Source organism: Colias croceus, chromosome 12, assembly GCF_905220415.1.
Source record: "Colias croceus chromosome 12, ilColCroc2.1".
Classification (NCBI taxonomy): Eukaryota; Metazoa; Arthropoda; class Insecta; order Lepidoptera; family Pieridae; genus Colias; species Colias croceus.
In genome coordinates this window covers 7,089,746-7,111,810 of record NC_059548.1, presented here as the reverse complement: position 1 = coordinate 7,111,810, position 22,065 = coordinate 7,089,746, and the positions used below count along the sequence as shown (strand labels likewise).

General features: G+C 33.0%; 4 protein-coding genes across 4 annotated transcripts; 3 read left to right on the top strand and 1 right to left on the bottom strand.

The window, feature by feature from the left end:
* The first annotated feature begins 1,769 nt into the window (after positions 1-1,769).
* On the top strand, positions 1,770-4,140 carry LOC123696289 (cysteine-rich with EGF-like domain protein 2). Its single transcript, XM_045642372.1, has one exon. It carries the CDS (start codon positions 2,005-2,007, stop codon positions 3,127-3,129), a length of 1,125 nt encoding a protein of 374 aa, XP_045498328.1. The 5' UTR covers positions 1,770-2,004; the 3' UTR covers positions 3,130-4,140.
* Positions 3,148-21,759, bottom strand: LOC123696284 (active breakpoint cluster region-related protein). The gene is made up of 21 exons (XM_045642366.1): positions 21,292-21,759; positions 20,857-21,109; positions 20,494-20,686; positions 20,178-20,334; positions 19,851-20,100; positions 19,330-19,492; positions 17,649-17,787; positions 12,195-12,305; positions 11,789-11,974; positions 11,138-11,335; positions 10,712-10,831; positions 10,510-10,632; positions 10,201-10,392; positions 9,862-10,056; positions 9,408-9,603; positions 8,604-8,797; positions 7,717-7,892; positions 6,939-7,078; positions 6,493-6,638; positions 6,095-6,219; positions 3,148-5,963 (listed from the first exon to the last, which is right to left on the bottom strand). The coding sequence occupies exons 1-21, from the start codon at positions 21,568-21,570 to the stop codon at positions 5,726-5,728; spliced, it is 3,774 nt and encodes a 1,257-aa protein (XP_045498322.1). The 5' UTR covers positions 21,571-21,759; the 3' UTR covers positions 3,148-5,725.
* Positions 12,467-15,859, top strand: LOC123696286 (integrator complex subunit 1 homolog). The gene is made up of 5 exons (XM_045642368.1): positions 12,467-12,661; positions 12,754-12,845; positions 12,916-14,623; positions 14,695-14,930; positions 15,385-15,859. The coding sequence occupies exons 1-4, from the start codon at positions 12,595-12,597 to the stop codon at positions 14,922-14,924; spliced, it is 2,097 nt and encodes a 698-aa protein (XP_045498324.1). The 5' UTR covers positions 12,467-12,594; the 3' UTR covers positions 14,925-14,930; positions 15,385-15,859.
* Positions 15,992-17,374, top strand: LOC123696290. Its single transcript, XM_045642373.1, has 3 exons — positions 15,992-16,243; positions 16,317-16,853; positions 17,063-17,374. Exons 1-2 carry the CDS (start codon positions 16,168-16,170, stop codon positions 16,847-16,849), a joined length of 609 nt encoding a protein of 202 aa, XP_045498329.1. The 5' UTR covers positions 15,992-16,167; the 3' UTR covers positions 16,850-16,853; positions 17,063-17,374.
* Positions 21,760-22,065: the final 306 nt, after the last annotated feature.

Here is a 22,065-nt window from a genome sequence, read left to right as displayed (position 1 = left end):
TCCGCCCCGGAATGGCGCGAAGGATGCGGGTTCGAGTCCCGCCTCGTGATCGAATTTTTTCTATTCTTTATAAATTTATAGTGAAAAAAGTTTCACTTTTACCGTGGTTTCACTGGTTTCATATTACCACACAACATTTTTTTTAGTTTTAATTACGACAGCGGCAAAGGAGAATAGGTAGACCGTTTTTATGGTGTCTGAAATATTGTGGAAATATTCGAAAAACCTCGGCTAGGACTTCGAAAATAATAGTTTTGGGTTATTACCCAAAGACAAGGAATACTCCACGGTCCCTACGGGAAATAACCTGTGGAAATTACTAAATGTTACAAAGGTTACAAGGTTACAAGTATCTTTTTAAAACAGATCGCACCATTTAGAGATTTTATTTAATTTTCATTTATCATAAGTCGGTCCAGTATTAATTACAAATTTTTAAATTTCTCACTCTTGCGGCCTAGCTATTTATGATCCTCAGTTGAACTGCTCCGTTCAGTTGCACATTAATTTTTCAGTTTCTATCATGCACGTTGAACTGATTGCTATTGCAGAAGCTATTTCATATATTAATTCTTTGGGAGATGGTAAATTTGTTATATTAACAGACTCTAAAAGTGCTATATATCACCTGGCTCGATGTACCTCGAATTTTCGAGGCACACCGATTGCCTACAGCATTTTGAAAATGTTATGGAATATTTCCTGCAATAGTTATAAATCAATTAAAATACAATGGATCCCTTCTCACGTGGGTATTCCTGGTAATGAAAGAGTAGATTCCCTTGCCAGGACCGCAGTTACGGAAGGTGTACCATTCACGTGCCTACCTTTACATACCGATTATATTTATTATTTGAGAGATTGCTGTAGTCAGATGTGGAAGGAGCATTTCGACGAGAGATCGTTATCGAAAGCGATTTGGTATAAAACCATTCAGAGGCACATTCTGCAATATCCTTGGTTTACCAGTTCCAGTTTAAGTAGATCTGAAATTGTAATTGCTCTCAGGCTTCGATCTGGACATATCCCTCTAAATATGTTTGCACACCTGATGGGTAAATCGTCATCCCCCAATTGCAGTGTGTGTAACATAGTGGAGGATGTTTACCATATTATGGTGGAGTGTGTCCGGAACGAGGCTGAAAGATCTTCTGCTGAGGTCAACCTTAGGTTGTTGGGCAATATTAATGTTTTTTTGGCGCTTCCTTATTCTAAAGGAAGCTAGATTTATTTATAAAATTGTTAATTTAGGTATTAAGCGAAGGTAGTTGATTTTTGTAATGCCAATGAGGGTGGCATGATCATGTCTGATCAAACCCTCCTTATTAAAATAAAGATTTAAAAAAAAAATAAAAAAAAAAAAACCTGTGGAAATAACTAAATGTTACAAAGGTTACAAGGTTACAAGTATCTTTTTAAAACAGATCGCACCATTTAGAGATTTTATTTAATTTTCATTTATCATAAGTCGGTCCAGTATTGATTACAAATTTTTAAATTTCTCACTCTTTAAAACTTCCAATATATTAAATTATCTCATTAACCTTCAGCAAAACCTTCAAATTTGGATTTCCCAATAAATTTTATAGTATCACTTCGAAACACCTTCGGCACCAATTGAAATCACAAATCACATCACTACGAAGGTTTACTGCATTGATTGATCTTCTGTGCTTTTGCTTTATGGTTCAAGTGTCACTTGACATTTACAATATCTAAACATCTTGCTAAACCGTAGACTGAGAAACTTACTCTGTCTACGTGCTAAACATATTTCAGGTACCTATTAAAATAATTTTAATACTTGATAATATAAAAAGCGTACACAATAAAGTTACAATAAAAATTGTAAGAGATTTTAGTGTATACCTGTGGTGTTTATCGTGTACGTATACACATTTTTTCTTATTAACTCAATTTTATCACAGTATTATTATGATTTTAGGCAATTTTACCTTGACTAATTGTTTAAGTATAATTTAGGGATATATTTAAGTGATATTTATGAACAGTTGTCATAAAATGCTGCGCAAAACAATTTTCATTTGGATTATTTCCTCAATTTCTTTTGTATATGTTATCGGAAAAGATGTGAAACACCGACAACCGAGTAAAATAAGTGAGTGTCTTCAGTGCAAGGCGTATAGTGATTCCTTTAATAACTGGCTAGAGAAGACTTCCCGTGGGAAGTTTGAAGGTGGAGATGCTGCTTGGGAAGAATCGAAATTAAAAGCATATGCACGAAGTGAGGTTAGACTAGTCGAAATACAAGAAAATCTTTGCTCTGAATTAAATTTACATAAAGACGAGTGTTACTCAATTGCAGAACAGGCCGAGCATTTAGTAGAAAGATGGTGGTTTGAGGAGATTGATAAATCATCAGATCTATACACTTGGCTCTGTATGGATATTCTAAAGTTTTGCTGTCCAAAAAATCACTTTGGTGAGTCATGCGAATCCTGCCCTTTGCAGGGTAATAAGATTTGTAGTGGACATGGTATTTGCAATGGAGAAGGAACAAGAAAAGGAGATGGTTCTTGTATTTGCAATAAAGGCTATAAAGGTGAACTCTGTGATCAGTGTGAATTAAATTATTTTAATGGTGAAGAAGATGAGTGCAAACCATGCCATAAAGCATGTCAAGAGTGCTTCAGTTATGGGCCAGACAGGTGTAAAGTTTGTGCTTCTGGATGGCAATTACAAGATGGTATCTGTAGTGATATCAATGAATGTACTTCTAGCTCAATCTGTAAGAGTAATCAATTTTGTGTCAATAATATAGGTTCATACCGTTGTTTACCATGTGATAAATCTTGTAGTACATGCTCCGGACTTGGTCCATATAATTGTACTTCATGTAAGCCAAACGATAGACTATGGTCTGGACAGTGTATGGATGATAAAACAACTAATGCACATTTATCTAGTGCTGATAAAAGATTATTCTTATATGTTTCCTTAAATACTTTAATGTATCTTTTTTACCAAAAAGCTAAGCCATTAGCTGTAGTGATGGGAGCCTCACTTTCCATTTTGATATTTAAATTGGAGAGTGTATCTGATATAACTGTAATAGATACAGTTAAAAATTATGTAATTATATTTTTAAAAGCCAATGAATTGCTGTGAGTAAATGAAAAACATTGCTAAAGGTGTATTAAAAATACATTTTATTGTGAAAAGGTTCATAGCTACATTTTAGTATCATTTATATACAAAAATTAAATATAAAATCCAAATAATACAAAATCTAACCTTATAGGTACATACTCTACACACAACATCAGAGATAACAAAAATCAAAATTGGGTATGAATAAAGGTAACCATATTTAAAATGTGTTACTAGATTTTACCTTACCAAAGTGTAATAATAATTACATTGGCCGCTGATTTGGCAGTGTAATTTATTGTCACTGTACTGGTTTTAAGTTGTGAACTTTGTGATACTAAATATAATTATAATAAAAAATTAAGTTATACATTAACACAACACATAAAAACTGCAACTTTTCAAGACATTTGATGAATATATTGTTGCTTGTCAGGAAGGAAAACTTTAGCTACCAAGTGCATTTTTTATAAAACCAAATGTAACAAGTAAATGTGTGATAGCAAGCTACAGTTAAAAGTAGTTTTCAAATGTTTATAAGATATTACAACATGAAATTTAAATATTAAGCACAAAATAAAGAATACTGTAAACAAAGTAATTCATATCCATACCCTCTCAGTAATAATTTTAAGTCTAAAACTTAAATACAACACTGTCTATTCAATTTTCTCTTTAAATTTTGATAAAATGGCTTGTGCAAATAATAGTACAAATAATGTTACTTCATTTCATATATAAATAACAATATGTAATAATAACCAAAATTAGAATAATAAAGTTAGAGTTAGTATAAATACTACATACACAAGTGAAATACTAATATTTGTGTTATACATAATGTCATATCTAAAATATTGTGTAAAAGCTGTCAGAAAATAACTGTGACTCAATAAAGCTAAAAGGAAAGTACACAATATGCAACTATTATTACTACATTTTTATGTCACTACATTTTCTTAGTATTTTTTCATGTCTATTTATAATGGTATACAGATATTGAAACAAAATAAATCACTTTCAAATGGACTTTGTTTTCTTTTGGGTCTTACACCTGTAAACATTTTGTGATGCTGTTATATTACAAGACGAATACATCAAGGTACAGTGTACATACATAATATAAGGAATTTCTGCAACAAAAGTGTAACAGTGGTCTTTGGTGAAAAGAAAAACAATCTGGAAGTTCTTTGAACAGAGATAACTTAAACACTAATCTATTATAAACATAATTATATATTACTCAACAAAATAGATTATTTCGTTCAATGTGTTCCATAACATCAAATCAATACAAATTACAAATGAAATAAACTTTGTTCTTAAAAATTTCATTTTTTGGTAAATTGTCATCATTAAGTACTAACTTAGTAGGATTAGTTGTGAAGTAAAATACTTAAATTATTTAACTCTAGCGACTGTATGATGTGGGCTATCTTCAAAGAATCAATATATTCACTTGTACTAGAAGCGGTACACAAAAATACAAAAAACACGACTAGTACTGAAAATGCTGAAACTTAAAAAGATCAGTATAAACTTTTTTTAGTCTTAAGCCTGTTTCTCCTTAAAGCAATTTGCCATTTTAAGCAAGTATAATCTAATCGCAATATTTAAAATTTTATTTTCAGTCTATATCAATTTATCCATGAATTACTCTTCGGTCCCGTATAATAATACTCTTTAATCCTTTTTTCAAATACATATATTCAAAAACTTTCATTCATCAACGATAGTTCATTTTATTAAGATTTCATTTCAGTAGAGCGTGACATTCTTAGATTTTTTCACTAAACCTCATTATAACTTCCATTGCAATCTCGCATATTTAGTAAAATGTTATTTAATTATTGTTGTAAACATAAAATCAGTCATTATTTTGCACAATATGGAATGTATTTGGAATATAAAAAAACGGGCTTTGAAATTTAATCTATACATATCTATCACCTATGTAACATAAATGTTGTATTTATTGAAATTATTTGTTTTTGTTTGCTGTCGTATGATTCTTATTATTAATTGGGACATGAAAATTTAAACATATTGACGACGCGTAAATCTGTGTTTTTGTTAATTTAACCAAACGAAAGCACCAATTAATTATTATTATTTAACTTGCATATTTACAGAAGGTATTTAAAATTATTACGCACTAAACATGTTTAGTGCGTAAAGGCCAAAACCAATTTTTATCTGACAGCATTTTATCTGTATTAAAGAATATTGATTTATTAATAATTATCACCAATAAAATAGCATATAGGCCATACACACATGCTAAAGCAAACTACTAAACTACACCAAGAATAAAGTTTTACCCATTGATTTCATTAAGGTGTATCTTCTAGTAAATAATAAAACAACGACTAAGGCCTCTTATAGTAATTTAACAAGACAGATAAACATCAAAAAGTCTTTGTGTCCTTCCCACTCCCAGTTGCATTATCATCATTATGGACTTACTTCTACGACTATATTTTTGTGTAAAACTAGCTTGGCAAATGTGTATATTATCAAAAACTAATAAAACGTTATAATATCTAACATTGAAGTCAAAAAGTGGCGGGAAATGTTAGGGACTCGATAAATCACAAGATGGCGGACTATGTTATTAATCGAGCAGCGTTGGTGCTCTATGATGCGATGATAGTTGCGCGGCTAGTTGTCTCTGCTGCAATAGACAATAGAGTATGCCAGCTTGGGCCATGGCGTCGACGGTTCCAGCCGCCAGAAGGTCGGTTCGTTGTTTGGCTCCGGCTCCCGAATTCGATGGACGAAGTAATGTAGGACCAAATACAGTTGCCAAATTGTGCAGCGACATTTTATTTTCTGCTTCGTGTTGGTTAACTCTAAAAAAATTATATAAGGTACTTATTAAACTCTAATTTTCATGTTTAAATAGACTCAAACACTTTTTCAATTAGGTGTAGGTACATATTGACTTTTGTTAATACATTTAATAAAAATAAATAAAACTTACTTGACAAAGTGGTTGAGGAGAAAATCAATACAATTCTTGTTGAGATCAGGTAGTTGTGCATAACATTTAAGGAGAGCATGCCGCCTTGTATGTGCTGGCCCAGAGTCCACCGACGTACCAACTCCCTGCGTAAAAACATAACTTTACAATTATTGATGTTCAACTAAGACGAGTGTCATTACGCAACCTCGTCTGCTCAATATTAAATGATTAGCAATATACATTTTATATGAACCAATACTTTTTTTCTTATTGTAATTTCGAAAAAAATATTTATTTATTTCAAATTCAAAATTCAAATTGCCTTTATTTGCTGAAAAATATTTAATTAAAAAAATATATTTCTTAGAACAATCAAAAACATCTCATACACATAATATGGTTGTAAATTATAATACCTGAGTAGAACCCCAGGCACGCAATAATTCCGGATAGAGAGCGTCGGTGAACAATGCTTCGGGTAATTCTCGAAGGTACAGTTTTAATACACCAGTTACACTGTGTATATCAACTTCCTTCAATAACTGCTCTGCTTCATACGCATCTGGAAAATTTATATAATTATAGTTGTAGACATTTGATTACATATTACTTTCGAATATACCCTACCATATTATAGAAAAATTTACTTTATAGAATAAAAAATAATCGCCTAAATGTATACACGCAACTTCCGAAAAACTGCAGCAACCGGGATATTTTGTGTGCAAGAAGGTGCTAAAAAGAGTTAAATTTGTATCCGAACAGACCCAGAACACCCGACTTGTATAATATGTCTAAAATTTTTACAATAAAACAATCATCTGAAACTAAAATAAATCCATACAAATGTCGCTATACTCACTGGTCTCAAAGCTCTTCCTGAGGCGGTTGAGGTCGGACGCGCTGCCGGACACGCGGTACACACCCACCTCGTGTATGCCGCGCCGCTCAACTTCACGTACGCAAGCACTTATTATGAATGGAATGTTGCGTTTTTCGCGTCTGTGAATTTATATTAATCGTGAATGGGATAGTTTTTATGTGATTTGTGGTAACGTAAATAAAAAAAATATTATATCTCTTGTTTTGAGCACCAACTAAATACTAATTTTTTGACTACTTTCAAACTCTTTTACATTAATAACTTTTAGAAGAGTTTATAAACAACACAGTAATTTTTTAATTGAATTTTTTTGTCAGTATCTAAATTAGCGAAGTTGCGAAACCGCCGCTACGTGAGAAGAACGCTTCGATATACCTCATCGGCGAGCGACGTTGCCAAACCGTCGTTCAATACGGCCGAGCTGTACCTATGATATATAAAAAAGCTAGATACGTTACCCGCTCTCTATTTTGGCAAGAAAAAACTCAGCTAAGTGCCCGAGTTTCACTTAGTCACGCACCATTCAGCGTCGTGGCTGGACGTTCTTTTTATATTTTAATCGGCAGTTGTTATTACGAAGTACATGAGTGAGACATCTATTATGTCTCGTGCGTGAGAGTGAAAGAGAGAACAACTGTATTGGTGATAATGCGTAAGTAAGTAGGTATGTATTAATTACGCTGTTTTATGTGCAATGATGTTGGCGTATGCCGCGTCTACTAGTATAATAGGTCATTGGTCTGTACTGTATACATACTTGGCAACATGCGTGATCTTGGCGCCGAACAGCGCGCCCGACTTGGCGTTGGGCACGTGCCGCGCGGAGCGCTCCGGCGGCAGCAGCTTGAGCCGCAGCGGCAGCGAGCCGCCGCCCACGCACACCGTGCGCGACACGCCGCCCGCCGCGCTCTCCGCCACCCACTCGCGGGACAGCTGCGGCATTGTAAACATTATTATTGTTATTATAACACCCTAGTGGTCCGCCCCGGCTTCGCCCGTGGTACATATTTTGCAATAAAACGTAGCCTATGTCCTTTCTCGGGTATCAAAATATCTCCATACCAAATTTCATGGAAATTGGTTCAGTAGTTTAGGCGTGATTGAGTAACAGACAGACAGACAGAGTTACTTTCGCATTTATAATATTACTAGCTTTCCGCCCGCAGCTTCGCCCGCGCTTTCCGGGATAAAACCTATCCTATGTCCCGGGGTAAAAAGTAGCCTATGTCCTTTCTCGGGTATCAAAATATCTCCATACCAAATTTCATGGAAATTGGTTCAGTAGTTTAGGCGTGATTGAGTAACAGACAGACAGACAGAGTTACTTTTGCATTTATAATATTAGTATGGATTATTTTTCCACTCTGATCAACATAAATTTTAGTTGTAATTGTGTTATTTTTCATGCAATATGTATTATGATATTTTTTTGCATGATTGACAAACTAAGGTGCTAAGATAATGATGATATTTTAGAAACTACAAATTTTATAAACCATTTTACTGTACATAACATACTTATTTATAACGTAGTTTTCATAATAGATTGTGATAAAAACAGATATTACTTGGATATTTTTTTTAGTGTTAAACATATAATTTATGTTCAACAATGTTGGATAGTTAGTTTTTACTTTTTCTTACCTTGACCGTGCATTTTCCTCTCAGCACTGGTCGGGCAGCATCTTCGTATAACAATAGCCGCAAATTCTGTGAGCCCTCGAGGTCAATGGTAAAACTTTCATTCCAGCGCGGCTGCGCACTTCTACACACCAGCTTTGACTTCGCTTTCCGGAAATAGTGTCCGTATGAGTCTACTTCAACGATTATGTAATAGTCTGAAATACAATTTTTATCGATATTAGTTAGTTATTTTTATGTCAGTTTCATTAAAATACATATTAGAAATACGATTCGAAACAGCATCTGTATTTTGATCAATAAAATGTTCATATTATCATATGTACAGTTTCCACAGAGCAGTTTTAAAAATTATTATCAGTAGTTAACTTTTTAAATTTTCAAAGCGTTTCATAGTCAACTATTTAATTCAAAACAATAACATTAGCCGTTCAAGCATTGTGGTAACGTCATCAAACAGATCCATTGAGATAATATTACTTCATATGGAGGAGACACCACGAACAAAATCTGTGCGCCATTTTTTTGCTCTAACTAAGTTTTAAAAATTATTATCTAGTTAGGTACTTACCGATGAAAGTTATTCCTTTGCACTTTTCCGTATTATTTGTGCAATATCGTAACACACACGAAGGCATATTTGATGCGTTTCACTTTAAAACAAATAAAAAATGAGCGTGCAGTTACGCCATATGGCGTATGTTGAGCGGAACATAAGTGATGTAGGCGGTGTCGTCTCCATATGTATATCTCAATGAACAGATCTTAGCATATTCGAAAACAATCCTAGAAGCTTCTAGAACTCACCAGCAGAGGTATCAAGCGGCGCAGTCATGCCACCAATGTGCAGCTGCAGGTCGCCCAGTAGTAGGGAGTCATCTCGACCACTTCGCAGTAGATACGAGCCCATGTCTGTTTGTAGGTAGCTGCGGCACGCTGTAACCCAGCTCTGCAGCTCCAGCATAGATACCGTGCTGGAGCCGGCAGGAGGTGCGGATGACGCCTACAACCGGAATATTTGAAACCATAGGTACCTACCTAATATCTAATAGATTAATAAAATAAATACTATTTTTTTAAATCATTGAGTTTGTGTGGAATTGAATTGTATGGAATGAATTTGTTTTCAAGAACCACTGCATTTTATACGATAGCGACAAATTGTTCAAATTTAGTCGAAATTCAACATCAAGATTAGTTATCATAAAAGATATGTATGTGCGCGTTAAGCTCGCATTAAATAGATTTTTTTAGCATTTACCTGAAGTGCATGTATGGAGTCAATCCATTGCGTGCGCTCGTACTCTGAACTCAGGAAGAACACATGGTGACGCTGCAATGTACGCGCTGCTACACGGAATACCAGGTTGGGACTGGCCAGTACCAGCTGTCCTTCCAACTCTACCAACTTCTTGCGCTGCTTCTCGGCACCACCACGACCACCCAGTCGAATTTTCTGTTAAAAATATATATGCCATATTCAAGTTAGATATTGAATTTGAATAATTAGTTATCTTATAAACGACACTCAAAGTCAAACGAACTAAGTACGAATTTAAAACATTATAATAAGAACTTGTGTCGAAAATATTGAAATCACCTTATCATCCTGTGAGGCTCGTTCCTCAGCCAAGATCTGATCTCGCACGGTACAAGCCTGCGACTTGAGTGCGACTATATTAGCGGGGTTTGTCTCTTTTTCTACTGAACTCCCATCTTCTTCTACTACTACTATATCTGGCAGTGGAATGAACCATTTCAGCTCGAATGTGAATTTATCGCGACCAGAAGCCTGCAAATATTTATAATTATTTATTTTAGTAGAAAAAAAAAACAGAATAATATTTCTTTACGGCAAATAATGCATAATAAAAGGATCGCAATTGAAGTTGAACCGAACAAGTATTACCTTATATTTTGCACATGCTATAACATCGTTGAATAGAAATAGGTGTCGTAATTTTCTATGTCCATCTGACAATTCTACTATGAATGAGTTCTTTACTAGCCTTCTTTGTGCACGATCAGCATTCTGAAATTATTAATTAGCATTTTAAACAATATCAAAAATGTTCTAATAAAAATAAATATTATTTTGGTTCACTACTTACAGGGAACATAGATTTAGTTTGAATGATATTAAATTCATCTAGGAAATGTTGTGTCATATTCAGAGCTTCCGTGAGCATCGCATGGTCCGGGTGACTCGCAGGTGTATATTTAATGAGATCCTGGAAAATACAAATGTAGATTTATAGTTCGCATATATTCGAAAAAAATGCAATTTTAGGTGATTATTTATTATTCTTTTTTAGAGATCAATAAATTTATTCAGCTATTTTGTTTAATACCATCCACCCCCTTTTTTTTAATGCCACACGTAAATGATTTTAAATATACGAGGAAATGGAATAGCCGATATCTCAAAAGTTAAAATAAAATATCATTTTATGTCTTTATTACATAAGTGTAGATGTAGATAAATATCAAAATCTTTGTTTTGTATGCAAAAATGTTAGTTCAAAAAGCTCACTGACATGCAGCACGAGCGCGTTCTTCTGCACGCGGGCGACCGGCTTGTGCAGCAGGTCGTCCAGCGACATGGGCTGGCCGCGGCAGGCGATCTGCCGCGTGAGGTCCGCGAACCGCTGCGAGCTGCCGCAGCGGCGCCGCACCGCGTCCGTCGCGCGCCCGTAGTTGTGCAGGAACGCGCCGTACACGTTTATGTTCTCCGCCTGTACGGGGAATGTCACTTTCAATCGGACGCACAGGCTGACCAAGTCGCGCGGGGGTACAAGGACTGTTAACCCCTGTCGCCGAAGATGAACGGTGGGTTTTAGTGGGTATGGCTTTATGCGAGTCCCACATACCCCCTGGTGCAGTAAAACTGTAGAGGGGGATGCGTAAATGCATTTCCCAACGTTAAAAAAAAGGCTGACCAAGTCGCGTATAGCTGTTTCATATAGAAACGATGCTATTCACCACGATCGAACGAACTCACCGAATGCGAATATCACTCCAATCAAGAAGATGATGTCGCGCATTTATTACAAATAGGATGCATGCAAAAAACTCTATCAAAACATTCTAAATGTTTGAACTACTGAGATACAATTTTAATAAAAGCGCTTCAGCGCGAATAGTAAGCGAATTATGAATTTAAACTTAAAAATTTAAAATTGTATTACCATTTTTTTAAAGTGCATGCCGACACACAACGGTTCTTCCCAACTAGCTACCGCCGCTTTCAAACCTTCTAGAAAGTTTTTATGCAACTCATGTAGCTCAGAAATCTTGTAGAATATAGTCCCAAACTCTTCTTCGGTTATCACAGGTTGAGATGTTGACAGCGTCGCCTTTATGGCATTCATATACTACAACGAGAAAGTTATATGAAAATAAATACTACAAAAAAATTTCAAAAGGCAATTTATTATTTGTCCTATTTAATTCTTTGTTTTGAACAACAAGCATAATCTGGGGCAGGCCAAGAAATCATTTCTTACCAAAGCTTAGAAAATTTAAGTCAAACTACCGTCATTTATATAAAACAAAATGGGTTGGAAAGCCATTATTTTTATTATTATATTTTACCTTCTCCATAACGTAAAGACACTCCACATAAACTGTTTCGCTTTCAATAATACTAGTGACGATACAACGGTGCATAGTAAGTCTTTCGGCTTCAGCATTGTTACTTGATTCCTGAAAAAAAATACAAATTATTATTATTAATCCTAACATTGTTCTGTGTACCATATAAATAAATTAAACCCTATTCATAACAGTAACTCAGTTATAAATTGACCCTAATCTGTATCATAATATAAACCTTTCTTTAATGCTTATATTTGTTTCATAACGAATTGCGATTAGATTGTGTATAACAACAATGGCTCTAGAAGGAAAATATTGACGTATATTGTGTGTTGTAGTTTTGAGTTTTAAAGTCTGGCACACTTTAAAATTTTTTCGACACAAACGCAGAGCAGCCATGAGAGCTTTATTATTTTTAAGTGTGAATTTCCTAATCCCATATATTTTTTCTATAGATGTTGAAAGTAAGTAGACTTCAAGTTTATTGCTTATGTCTAAATGCTATTAAACACTAATTGATGTTTTTTTTTACACATTATATTTTTAATATCCTAAGGTTATGAAGAAAATCCAGAAATTACTCCAATTTATGACATAATTTTGTTTAACGACATAGCAGAAGTGATAAAAGATTTTGAAGATGGATTGGTAAGTTATCATTTCATTTTTTAATATGCATATCTACGAAATTATTATTATTTCAACGTTATTTTTATAGAATTCTCAATCCGATGCATTTGCGGAGAGCGATAGTGATGAAAACATTGAAGATTTACTATTAGAATATCAACATTATTTAGATAAAGCACATAAGCAACGTGTTGATCATTTAATAAAATTAAATGGTAAAAACAAAGTCCCCCTGCTACGTCATGAGAGATATCCTAAAAAGAAACCTACCATGAAAAAACATCATAGCGACTTTTACAAATCTCTGCCTCATAATTTTATTCCATCTTCTAAATTACTTCCTCACTTAGGACCCTTTTTGCCGGACTATATGATATCGCATAATAGTTTTAACAAATATTCACCTGTAGATAGCGAAGCCTTAAGAAGCAATAAACAAAGTCCCGATATGACATATAATTTACAGAAACCCATTAGTGAAAAAGCTTTGTTATCATCTTGTTATTGTAAAGCTACCGAAATACCATGCAAATGTGGATGTAAGCAATGTTTTATAACTACGGAATCTGTACCTAAACCTAAAGATCTATTTATTAGTAGAGGACGGTACCTAGACAATACACTTGAAAACCATACACCGAAACATTTATCAAATCCAAACAGTAATGATTTTAAAATTCGAATCAAGATCGACATTAAGGTACCTAAAATAATTGAAATGCTAGAAAAATTCTATGAAAATACGAGTCGAGATAATAAAATGATAGATTCTGATCAACTAATGTCTAAAGATGCTGCTATTAATTCACTTTCACCATATTTGCATTTACCTAGCCCAATGGAGTTATTTAAATACAGCATATTTCCTGGAATATCTAATTTTATGCCTATGCAGTCAATAACTATACGAAAGAAAAAAAAAGTACGAAATAATAATAACAAAAAACATAGTAAGAAATCATTAAATATAAATATATTAAATGGAGATAAAAATGTAACAACTGTCGTATTGAATAAAAACAATAATGGAAGTACCTTAGTCATGAATGATACTTCCTTGGATATTAGTAATACAAAAATAGGTAATGTTAATGCAATGGATAAAAAATTGGAAAATGTAAACCAAAGTGTTATTGGAAAACCGATACCAAAAGTAGAAAATAACCATTCGAATGAATTTATTTATTTAACCTTGAATATATCAAACAATCACGATGAAAATCAAACAGACATTACAAGGCACGAGAATAGTATTGAAACAGGGGAAATTAAGACGAAAGGAAATAAAACTGCATCAGAACTCAATGTGCGCGAAAAAAGGCAAATTAAGTTAAACAATGAAACTAGGAAAACCACACTTACAAGTGGAACTAGCAACAATTTTAATGATACACTTGATAAGAAACTTGAAAACATTTTAAATGACGAGGATTTATTATATTGGTCTGAAAATAATTCACCTCTTATTAAAAATTACTCAAAAAATATTAATACTTTGATACTTAATTTAGAAAAAAGAAAAACGAAATTTAACATGAGCAAAGAATCCATTAGAAATAACCATTCTGTAGCATTAGAAAAAGCCATTTTTGGAGAAGTAAACTGGAATGATATGGATACAGTAGTCCCGGTATTTATTTCCTTTTTCGGTAAATACGTGAGAGGCGTTTTAACGTTTTGTTCTGACACAATATGCCACTCAATGAAATGTGCTGATAAAATATGTTTACATAGGAAATGTGATCCTATCAATCGTTACAACAATAAAGGACATTGTGTAGGAACTAATAGTACAGGTCAGTTTCCTTAACATTTTTAAATTACATACATTTCTCATTTGCTTTTACTAATTACAATTCGGTTTTAGATAGTACTGCAAAGATGGAGTCAACTATGGATTTACCGTCAAACGTAGCATTTGAAATTGTTGATATACTGAATGAAAAATTGAATGCAAAAATGTTTGGTAAAATGACAATTTGTATTGGCTATAAGTGCATCACTTTCGTGGCATCAAAAAAAATAGTATTAAAGTCCAAGTGTACTATAAAGGAATTGACTACGACGAAAGAATGTCCATTCAACAAGAAATATTAGGTTTAGGTAAACTACATTAATTTCTAATTAAAACCAGTTAAATACGCGTAAAAAGTCTTTGTTTATAAACATTTATTACAGGCTTAATTGATATGCTGATAAGGCGTCGCAGAACGCTTAAACTCGGTTTTGATAAGTTGTTTCTTTAAAAGCTTGAAATGTTATTTATAGAATTTGTTATAGTATGTATTTTCCAATCTTTTTCTTGCACACAGGTAAAATATTATAATTTATTTTAACGTACAGAAAGTTTTGATATTATTCGAGTCCTAGCAGCGGACCGGGGTGAAAAGTTATCAAGCCATGATTTCATGGCTTGATAACTTTTCACCCTAATAAAAATATCTTCACGAAATTCTTTTCTTAAAAAATATATTTCTATTTTTTAAGAAAAGAATTTCGTGAAGATATTTTTTAATTTCAACAATGTTGAACTAATAACATGTATTTTATTTTTCAGAATAAGGGTCGTGTATACTTTAATCCTTGGAAATTTATTCGCAATACAAAGACAAAAATAATTGAATTTGATACAACTGGAAATTATACACAGACAAGTATTTCTTCACACCAAATTATGAACATAAAAGAATTAGATATTGGTAATCTATCTTTATGGAATTCATCTTTGCCCACAATATCATCTGTTTTCAGTGGTGTAAGAATATATCTAAAAGAAATGTTGGGTTTACGACCAAACATGAAAAAACTGAAAATATTAACAAAATGCGGAAAACATAAAAATATGTGTAATTTTTTGGCTTGTCCAAATATTCAGAGTCACTGTATTTTATGTGAAGTTAACATGACCGATAAAAATTCAACGTTATGTAATAAAATTAATACAAACTTTTTAAGTAGTCAAATTAAATTTACGCCTTTCAATACCACGTTGATATAAAGTGAAATATTCAAAATAAATGATTGAAAACTAATATATACTTTTATTTCATATTTTCAAACCAAGCGAGGAAATAAGTTTCATATGAAAATATGGAATATTTTCCTAATTGCGTAATTGATTAATACAGTCTCGGTGTACTGTTTATCACACAGGTAAGGTTTAAGGATAATTAAAACGTTTATGGTATGTTCTCGTCGTAAGTCATTAAGTAAACATTCCCGAAAGCGCGTTATCTCACAACAGATAGGGACATACCTCTAGTGGGCTTTATAAAAGCTCGAGGTGGGACTGTTCAAACATTTCCTATCAAGAAATCACCATCTTCACATAACCGACATTATGGTGAATTCAAAAATATTTGTAACTCTCTTTTTATTGTGTATAGTGACCCAAACTTTAAGTTCTCCGGTATCACGTAAGTACATTTATTTAATATTTTAATAACGGTCGTAATAAAAAGATTCTTAGTCCGAGATATGAATTTGCAGAAAATATAAACGAAGGCCGCGGGATTGGTTCAACAATATGGGGCTGGATAACATATCCTTTTTCTTGGTGGAGCTACGAGGTGACGGACAGCGCTGCGGGTCCTTCAATTCAATCTCCAACAAGCGAACCCATTGCTACTATTGAAATCGGAAAAAGGAATGTGACGGTGTGGTGCAATGATCAAACTTGCACAACGATGAGATGTGATAAATTTGGCTGTACTAATTTAACGTGCAATATTTACGACACAGACTTAACTGGAGAGTGCAGGATTTATAACACAATCGCTCAGCCGGATGAGCCTACTTCAAAGCCAAATATGCCATCGGTTAAGCCTGTTGAACATGAGCAGGTAATTGAAAATGCTGACAAAGTTATTGAAACACCAGTAACAAATATCAACGCTACGGAGCATAAGGATATTGATCAACCTACAGAAGAACGGCCAATAGAACTTGAAATGATTTTATCGTCTACAGTTGGCGACGGAAATGAAGAGAACAATTCTCCGAACACAGAGTCTGAGGATTAATGAGGTAAATTATTGATTTTATGAAAATTCACTGTAAATATTTTTCTCATTAGTCCAAACACAGTTACATACTTTAAACTCTTAAAAAAATTTATTAACTATGTATGTGCACCGAAAGAATCAAATCTATCCCGCGGCCACTCCATGTTTTATTCGTATTATTAATGTGTAATACCTACTTGTAGTTTAACTAAAATTGATATTATATTTCAGGTTTGAAGAATCAGAAACAAACGTCGCTTAATCTCCCCATTGGTTTTGACGAAATAGTCGTGGATTATTTACAATTTACTTTTACGCATTTTGCTACGCAATTAGCCAACAATTTAATGAAACGATTAAGTATCGAGTCCTTTTGTTGGAATGGTGTGTGTTATTACACTTCTTGCGCACATCACAACTGTAAAGTGCAGTATTGTAAATATAATTTAATTACTGGTGTCAAAGTCTGTTCACCAAATAAACATACGGGAAGTTTTAATATTAAGTTAAATGAAAATAAATCTGAAGGATTACGAGTTATGATCTCTGATAATACGGAAGAAAATGATATAAACATAATTAATTTGTCTGAAGTAAATTCAATAAATTATTAATTTCAGTTTAGTTACAGTTTTAGCTTTGTAGAAAATTAATTGATCTATTCACTAGATGTAGTACTATTCCGATTGATACCTTTTATAAAATAACTCAGATAAATAAATCTTTATTATTTTGATGAAGATTTATTTATCTAAAGATTTATTTGTCATTTTTTTTCCCTATAAACTGTCCATTCAAAAATGTAATGTAATCAAACCTGATGCAGTTTTCTCAATACGGGCGGAGTGGCACTGGCTTCGGTATCGGATGAAATAGTTCGTAACAATAAAGGTGTATCACTTGAATCAGCTAATTCTGAACTCGTTTCACTCGCTTCCGCGCCGTCGACGCCTTGCCTGTATTTATAAAAAAAATTATACAATTTAATGAATTTCTTTAAAATAACAAAAAATTGTCCAAGCATTCTGTCTGTTATAATAGATAATATTTTTTTTCTAGACTCTAAGATGTAAAATTTAATTATAAGGTATAAAAAATATAAGTACATAATTATAATATTACGTTGCGCAATTGTGTTTTCATTTTTATTTCGTTTATTATGAAAGAGTATTAAAATAATTTTAATAAGCATACATTTTAATTGGGAAGATTATGTTATACATAATAATAATTATTATGATTCTTTGTATGCATTTTTCTGTTCTAGTAAATTTTAATTTTAATTTTGCTTTCTTTTTCATCTGTTCTAGACAATAGAATCTAGTACATATAATATCTTTCATGCAGTATTCTAAAGAGGAAATTCCTTTTTACATACCTATTAATAATGTTAATTTATTGTGTTTCAAGGTGAATGACCAAATAATTTACCAGTTTAGTCATGATGATTATTTTCTACTTAATTACACGTGATATGAATAACAATAGTGATTCACCCTATTTATTGCTGTTATATATTTATAGAATAGGATTAAATGACACAAACAGAATAAACGCCAACCGCAAAGTAACACGAAACAGAAACTTCTAAAATGTTCATATACAGTACGTAGTCTTACAAATTTATGAACATAATTTACGAACATATTTCCCAACATTTTAATCAAACAAGCCCTTATTTTTATTACAGTATTGATCATCTCGTAGATACGAAACAGCGGAATTAAATTAATAACGGGGATGTTGTTGATAAATGATAAGTGTGTATAGGCTACTGAGTGCTACCTATATTCATTTGTATTCTTATAACAAAACAATATGAGTCAACTTGTTATCTTGATGACATCATCTAATACACTGGGCAACTACTAGAAATGTGTAACTTGCATACCTTTCTTTTTTAAATAATTAATATTGAATATTATAGATAATACATGTGATAAGTTCTATAAAGCATTTTGTTGACGCCTTGTGTGCAAAATTATTAATTACACACACACAGGCTCGCGAGTGCTCATCGGCCGATCGCCCCCCATCGCTTCAATATCATAGAGAAAACAATGTAGATTTTTATCAGAGACAACAGGATAAAACAACATAATATTATAGTCTCATTTACAATCTACATATCAATACAAAGATGAAGAGTTTGTTTGTTTTAACGCGTTTATCTCAGGGCTAATTTCCGGGCATGGTTCGCAATGAAAATTACCTGTTATAAGTTTTTTGGGGTTGATTTTAAAATATTGCATCTAACATTGACATCTTTTAAACTCTTAAATTTTTATTTTTGTGTAACAAATACATAGACGGACAAATTTTTACTATTTAAGTCCAAATTCCATCCAATTTCGAGCTATGGTTTTTGAATTATTACTAAGCGTAACGGACAAATAGATGAACAAATTATAGCTTTCACAACAGATGCATACACAAACTAAAGCTGTGTTCACACTCACTGTATGATAGACATAAAGTAAAGCTGTGTTCACACTCACTGTATAAAATAGTGTATGTTCACATAGTTGGGCGCGGTGGCGCACAGCGGCGAGTCCGGTGCAGTGGGAGCCGTGGGCGCGGTTGGTGCGGTCGGAGCGCTCGGGGCCATCGCCAGCGTGCTCGTGCCGCTCGACCCGTCTTCCGTACTTGAACCCGCCCCACCTGATAAATTATTACGTTGATAGATATCAAATAGGTGTATTATGACTATTATGTTGATAGATAATGAATCCGAAATTTGCGGAAATCATAAATTTGGCTGGGTGGAAGATTAATCAATTACAAATCTCTCATTTTGAAACTTAGAATTGTTTGGTTAGGTACATATATAATTTATGAATGCTTATCATCTATTATGGAATAACAGGCCAACTAAAAATTTGTATTTATTTACATATTTATTTTTACAGCAATCAATTTAGAAATATATGTTATAGTGATTAGTTAAAAATAAAACATGTAAATATTGCCAATAAATGCCATAATTAAATAATTAAATGACAAGAATCAAACACTTTACCTGCTTGTATATAAACATATTCTCCATCATTGATATCCACTGGAACTTGATCATAATATGGCTCGTCTTCAACACTGCGTACAGCTGCAGGTATGCTTTCCAATGAAATGGGACCAGATTTGTCATCCGGTACTTCAGGTAGATCTGGAGTGGTTGATGTTACTTCCTCATCAATAGATCTGGGGGTTGCTGCACCGCCTGACCGTTTTCGTTCCGATGACAATGAGTTTATTGATTCAAAACTTTTTACCTGACCAAATACATTTATAATTTCAATAAGGAATTAAAGTTGAAAATAAATCTTTATTTTATTAAACAGATAATTACCCTTTCACTAATAGATGGTGTAGAAGCTCTACTGGCAATGGATTCTCTTGACTCAGAATTACGCAGTCTTCGTCCTAAGCTAGATGGAGGACTATCCTCTGGAAGACCACTTTCGGGCAGGGAAGCACCTCTTCTACTGAACACTTTTGGTGGAGGTCTAAAGGAGATATATTAAAACTTTTAATGAGCTATATTAAAAAGAAAAAAAATTATAATATACTAACATTAAAAAATAAAATACATTTATTAAGTAACAAGAGGATAAATTTTCAACATTTTTCATTACTTATTATAAATTCATGAAAACAAAGCTTACTTTGGTGGAACTTTTTTCTTAGCTGCAACAGCAGGATCTGCAGAGCTGCTCTCTGAGGTTTGTGGTGACTCTTCTGATTTCTTTACAGCACTCTCTGCAGCTTTCACACCATTAACTTCAATAACTGTTACAAAATCACCTGCTTGTGATGCTGGACGGTTCTTAGATTGTGTGGATTTTTTTGATTCAAGATCTATTAAAATTAAATATTTTATTTTAAATATACTTCAGGAGCTACTTTTAATTACTTTAATACATCTTGATATATTATTTATGATTTACCACAAAAATAGAATAGAATAATAGAATAATTGTCTCCTCTTTACAAATGATTTTATAAAAATTCCAATAAGAAATATTTACCATTTGCATTGTCATCTTCCTCCTTTTCTGTCCTCTGCACAACTTCACTGTTGCACCGCCGTCTAGCTTCTGCAGCAAGGTTTGACGACAATTCGTTTATACATTGGTTAACGGAGCTTCTTTCAGCAAATGTTTTTGGTCTATTTCTTAAATTGACTTTATCATCTTCTGTATCTAACGCTTCAATAGAGTCATCACTTTTATTACTGAAACTGCCTTCACTCTTTTTTGATAAGGAATTTGTGTTTGAACCCTGCATAACAAACAAAAATAAATAAAATGACCAGATTATTTATATCATTGATAAAAATAACACACAGGAAATGCACTTGATTTACATGAATTTAATTCATATACTTGAATATGTTTATAATTTAATCAGCATTACAAATAGATTGTTATTAATAATTTTTTCTATTACAAATCTGTAATTACCTGTTTGCTATCAGAAGTCTTATCGTCACTTGTGTCAGTCCCTAAGGGCGGCGCCACTTTATTACTCTGGGAAGTTGCCTTATGTTTCTCTACATCAGATAAAAGAGTTTCAAGATATTCTACGTAGAATTCTTCCTTCTCGAGCTCCTCCCTAAGTATAGCGACTTTCTGTTTATGTTTAGCTAAATTGGCTCTGACATCTTCCTCCCAAGCGGCTGGTAAAGTGCTCTCAGGAAAACGTTGCACCCACACACGTTGAAAATCCCCAAAGACACTCATCTCTCACAAAACGATTTCATGACAATTTTATGTTACAATAATCAACAATCACGGTTTTCAATGTATAAAAAATAAATTAGACTACCTATCTGACATCGCAAACGCAATTTTTACTTTTTTTTTTACGTCGCTGTCTTTCAGTTTAGGGTTGTACATATGTCAAATGTGTTAACTTTCGATTGGGACCCAACAACACGGACCCAACTTGTTATCCAGAATTTATTTTTTAACAAAACCCATCAAAAATAAATAACCTATAACTATAAACTATATCTTTTATATATAGAAAGGATTTAATAATATTGTAACTTAATTCCACTTGTAAATAATCTTTGTTTCGCATACATTTATGATTGTTTCAAAATATTTCAATGCATATTTTTAATAAACATCAATATAATTTATTGCTTTACTATTACTACAAGATTACTACATACGTAATATTTAAGTATTACTACAATTACATTTAGTATATCTTTATCCACCACATATAAT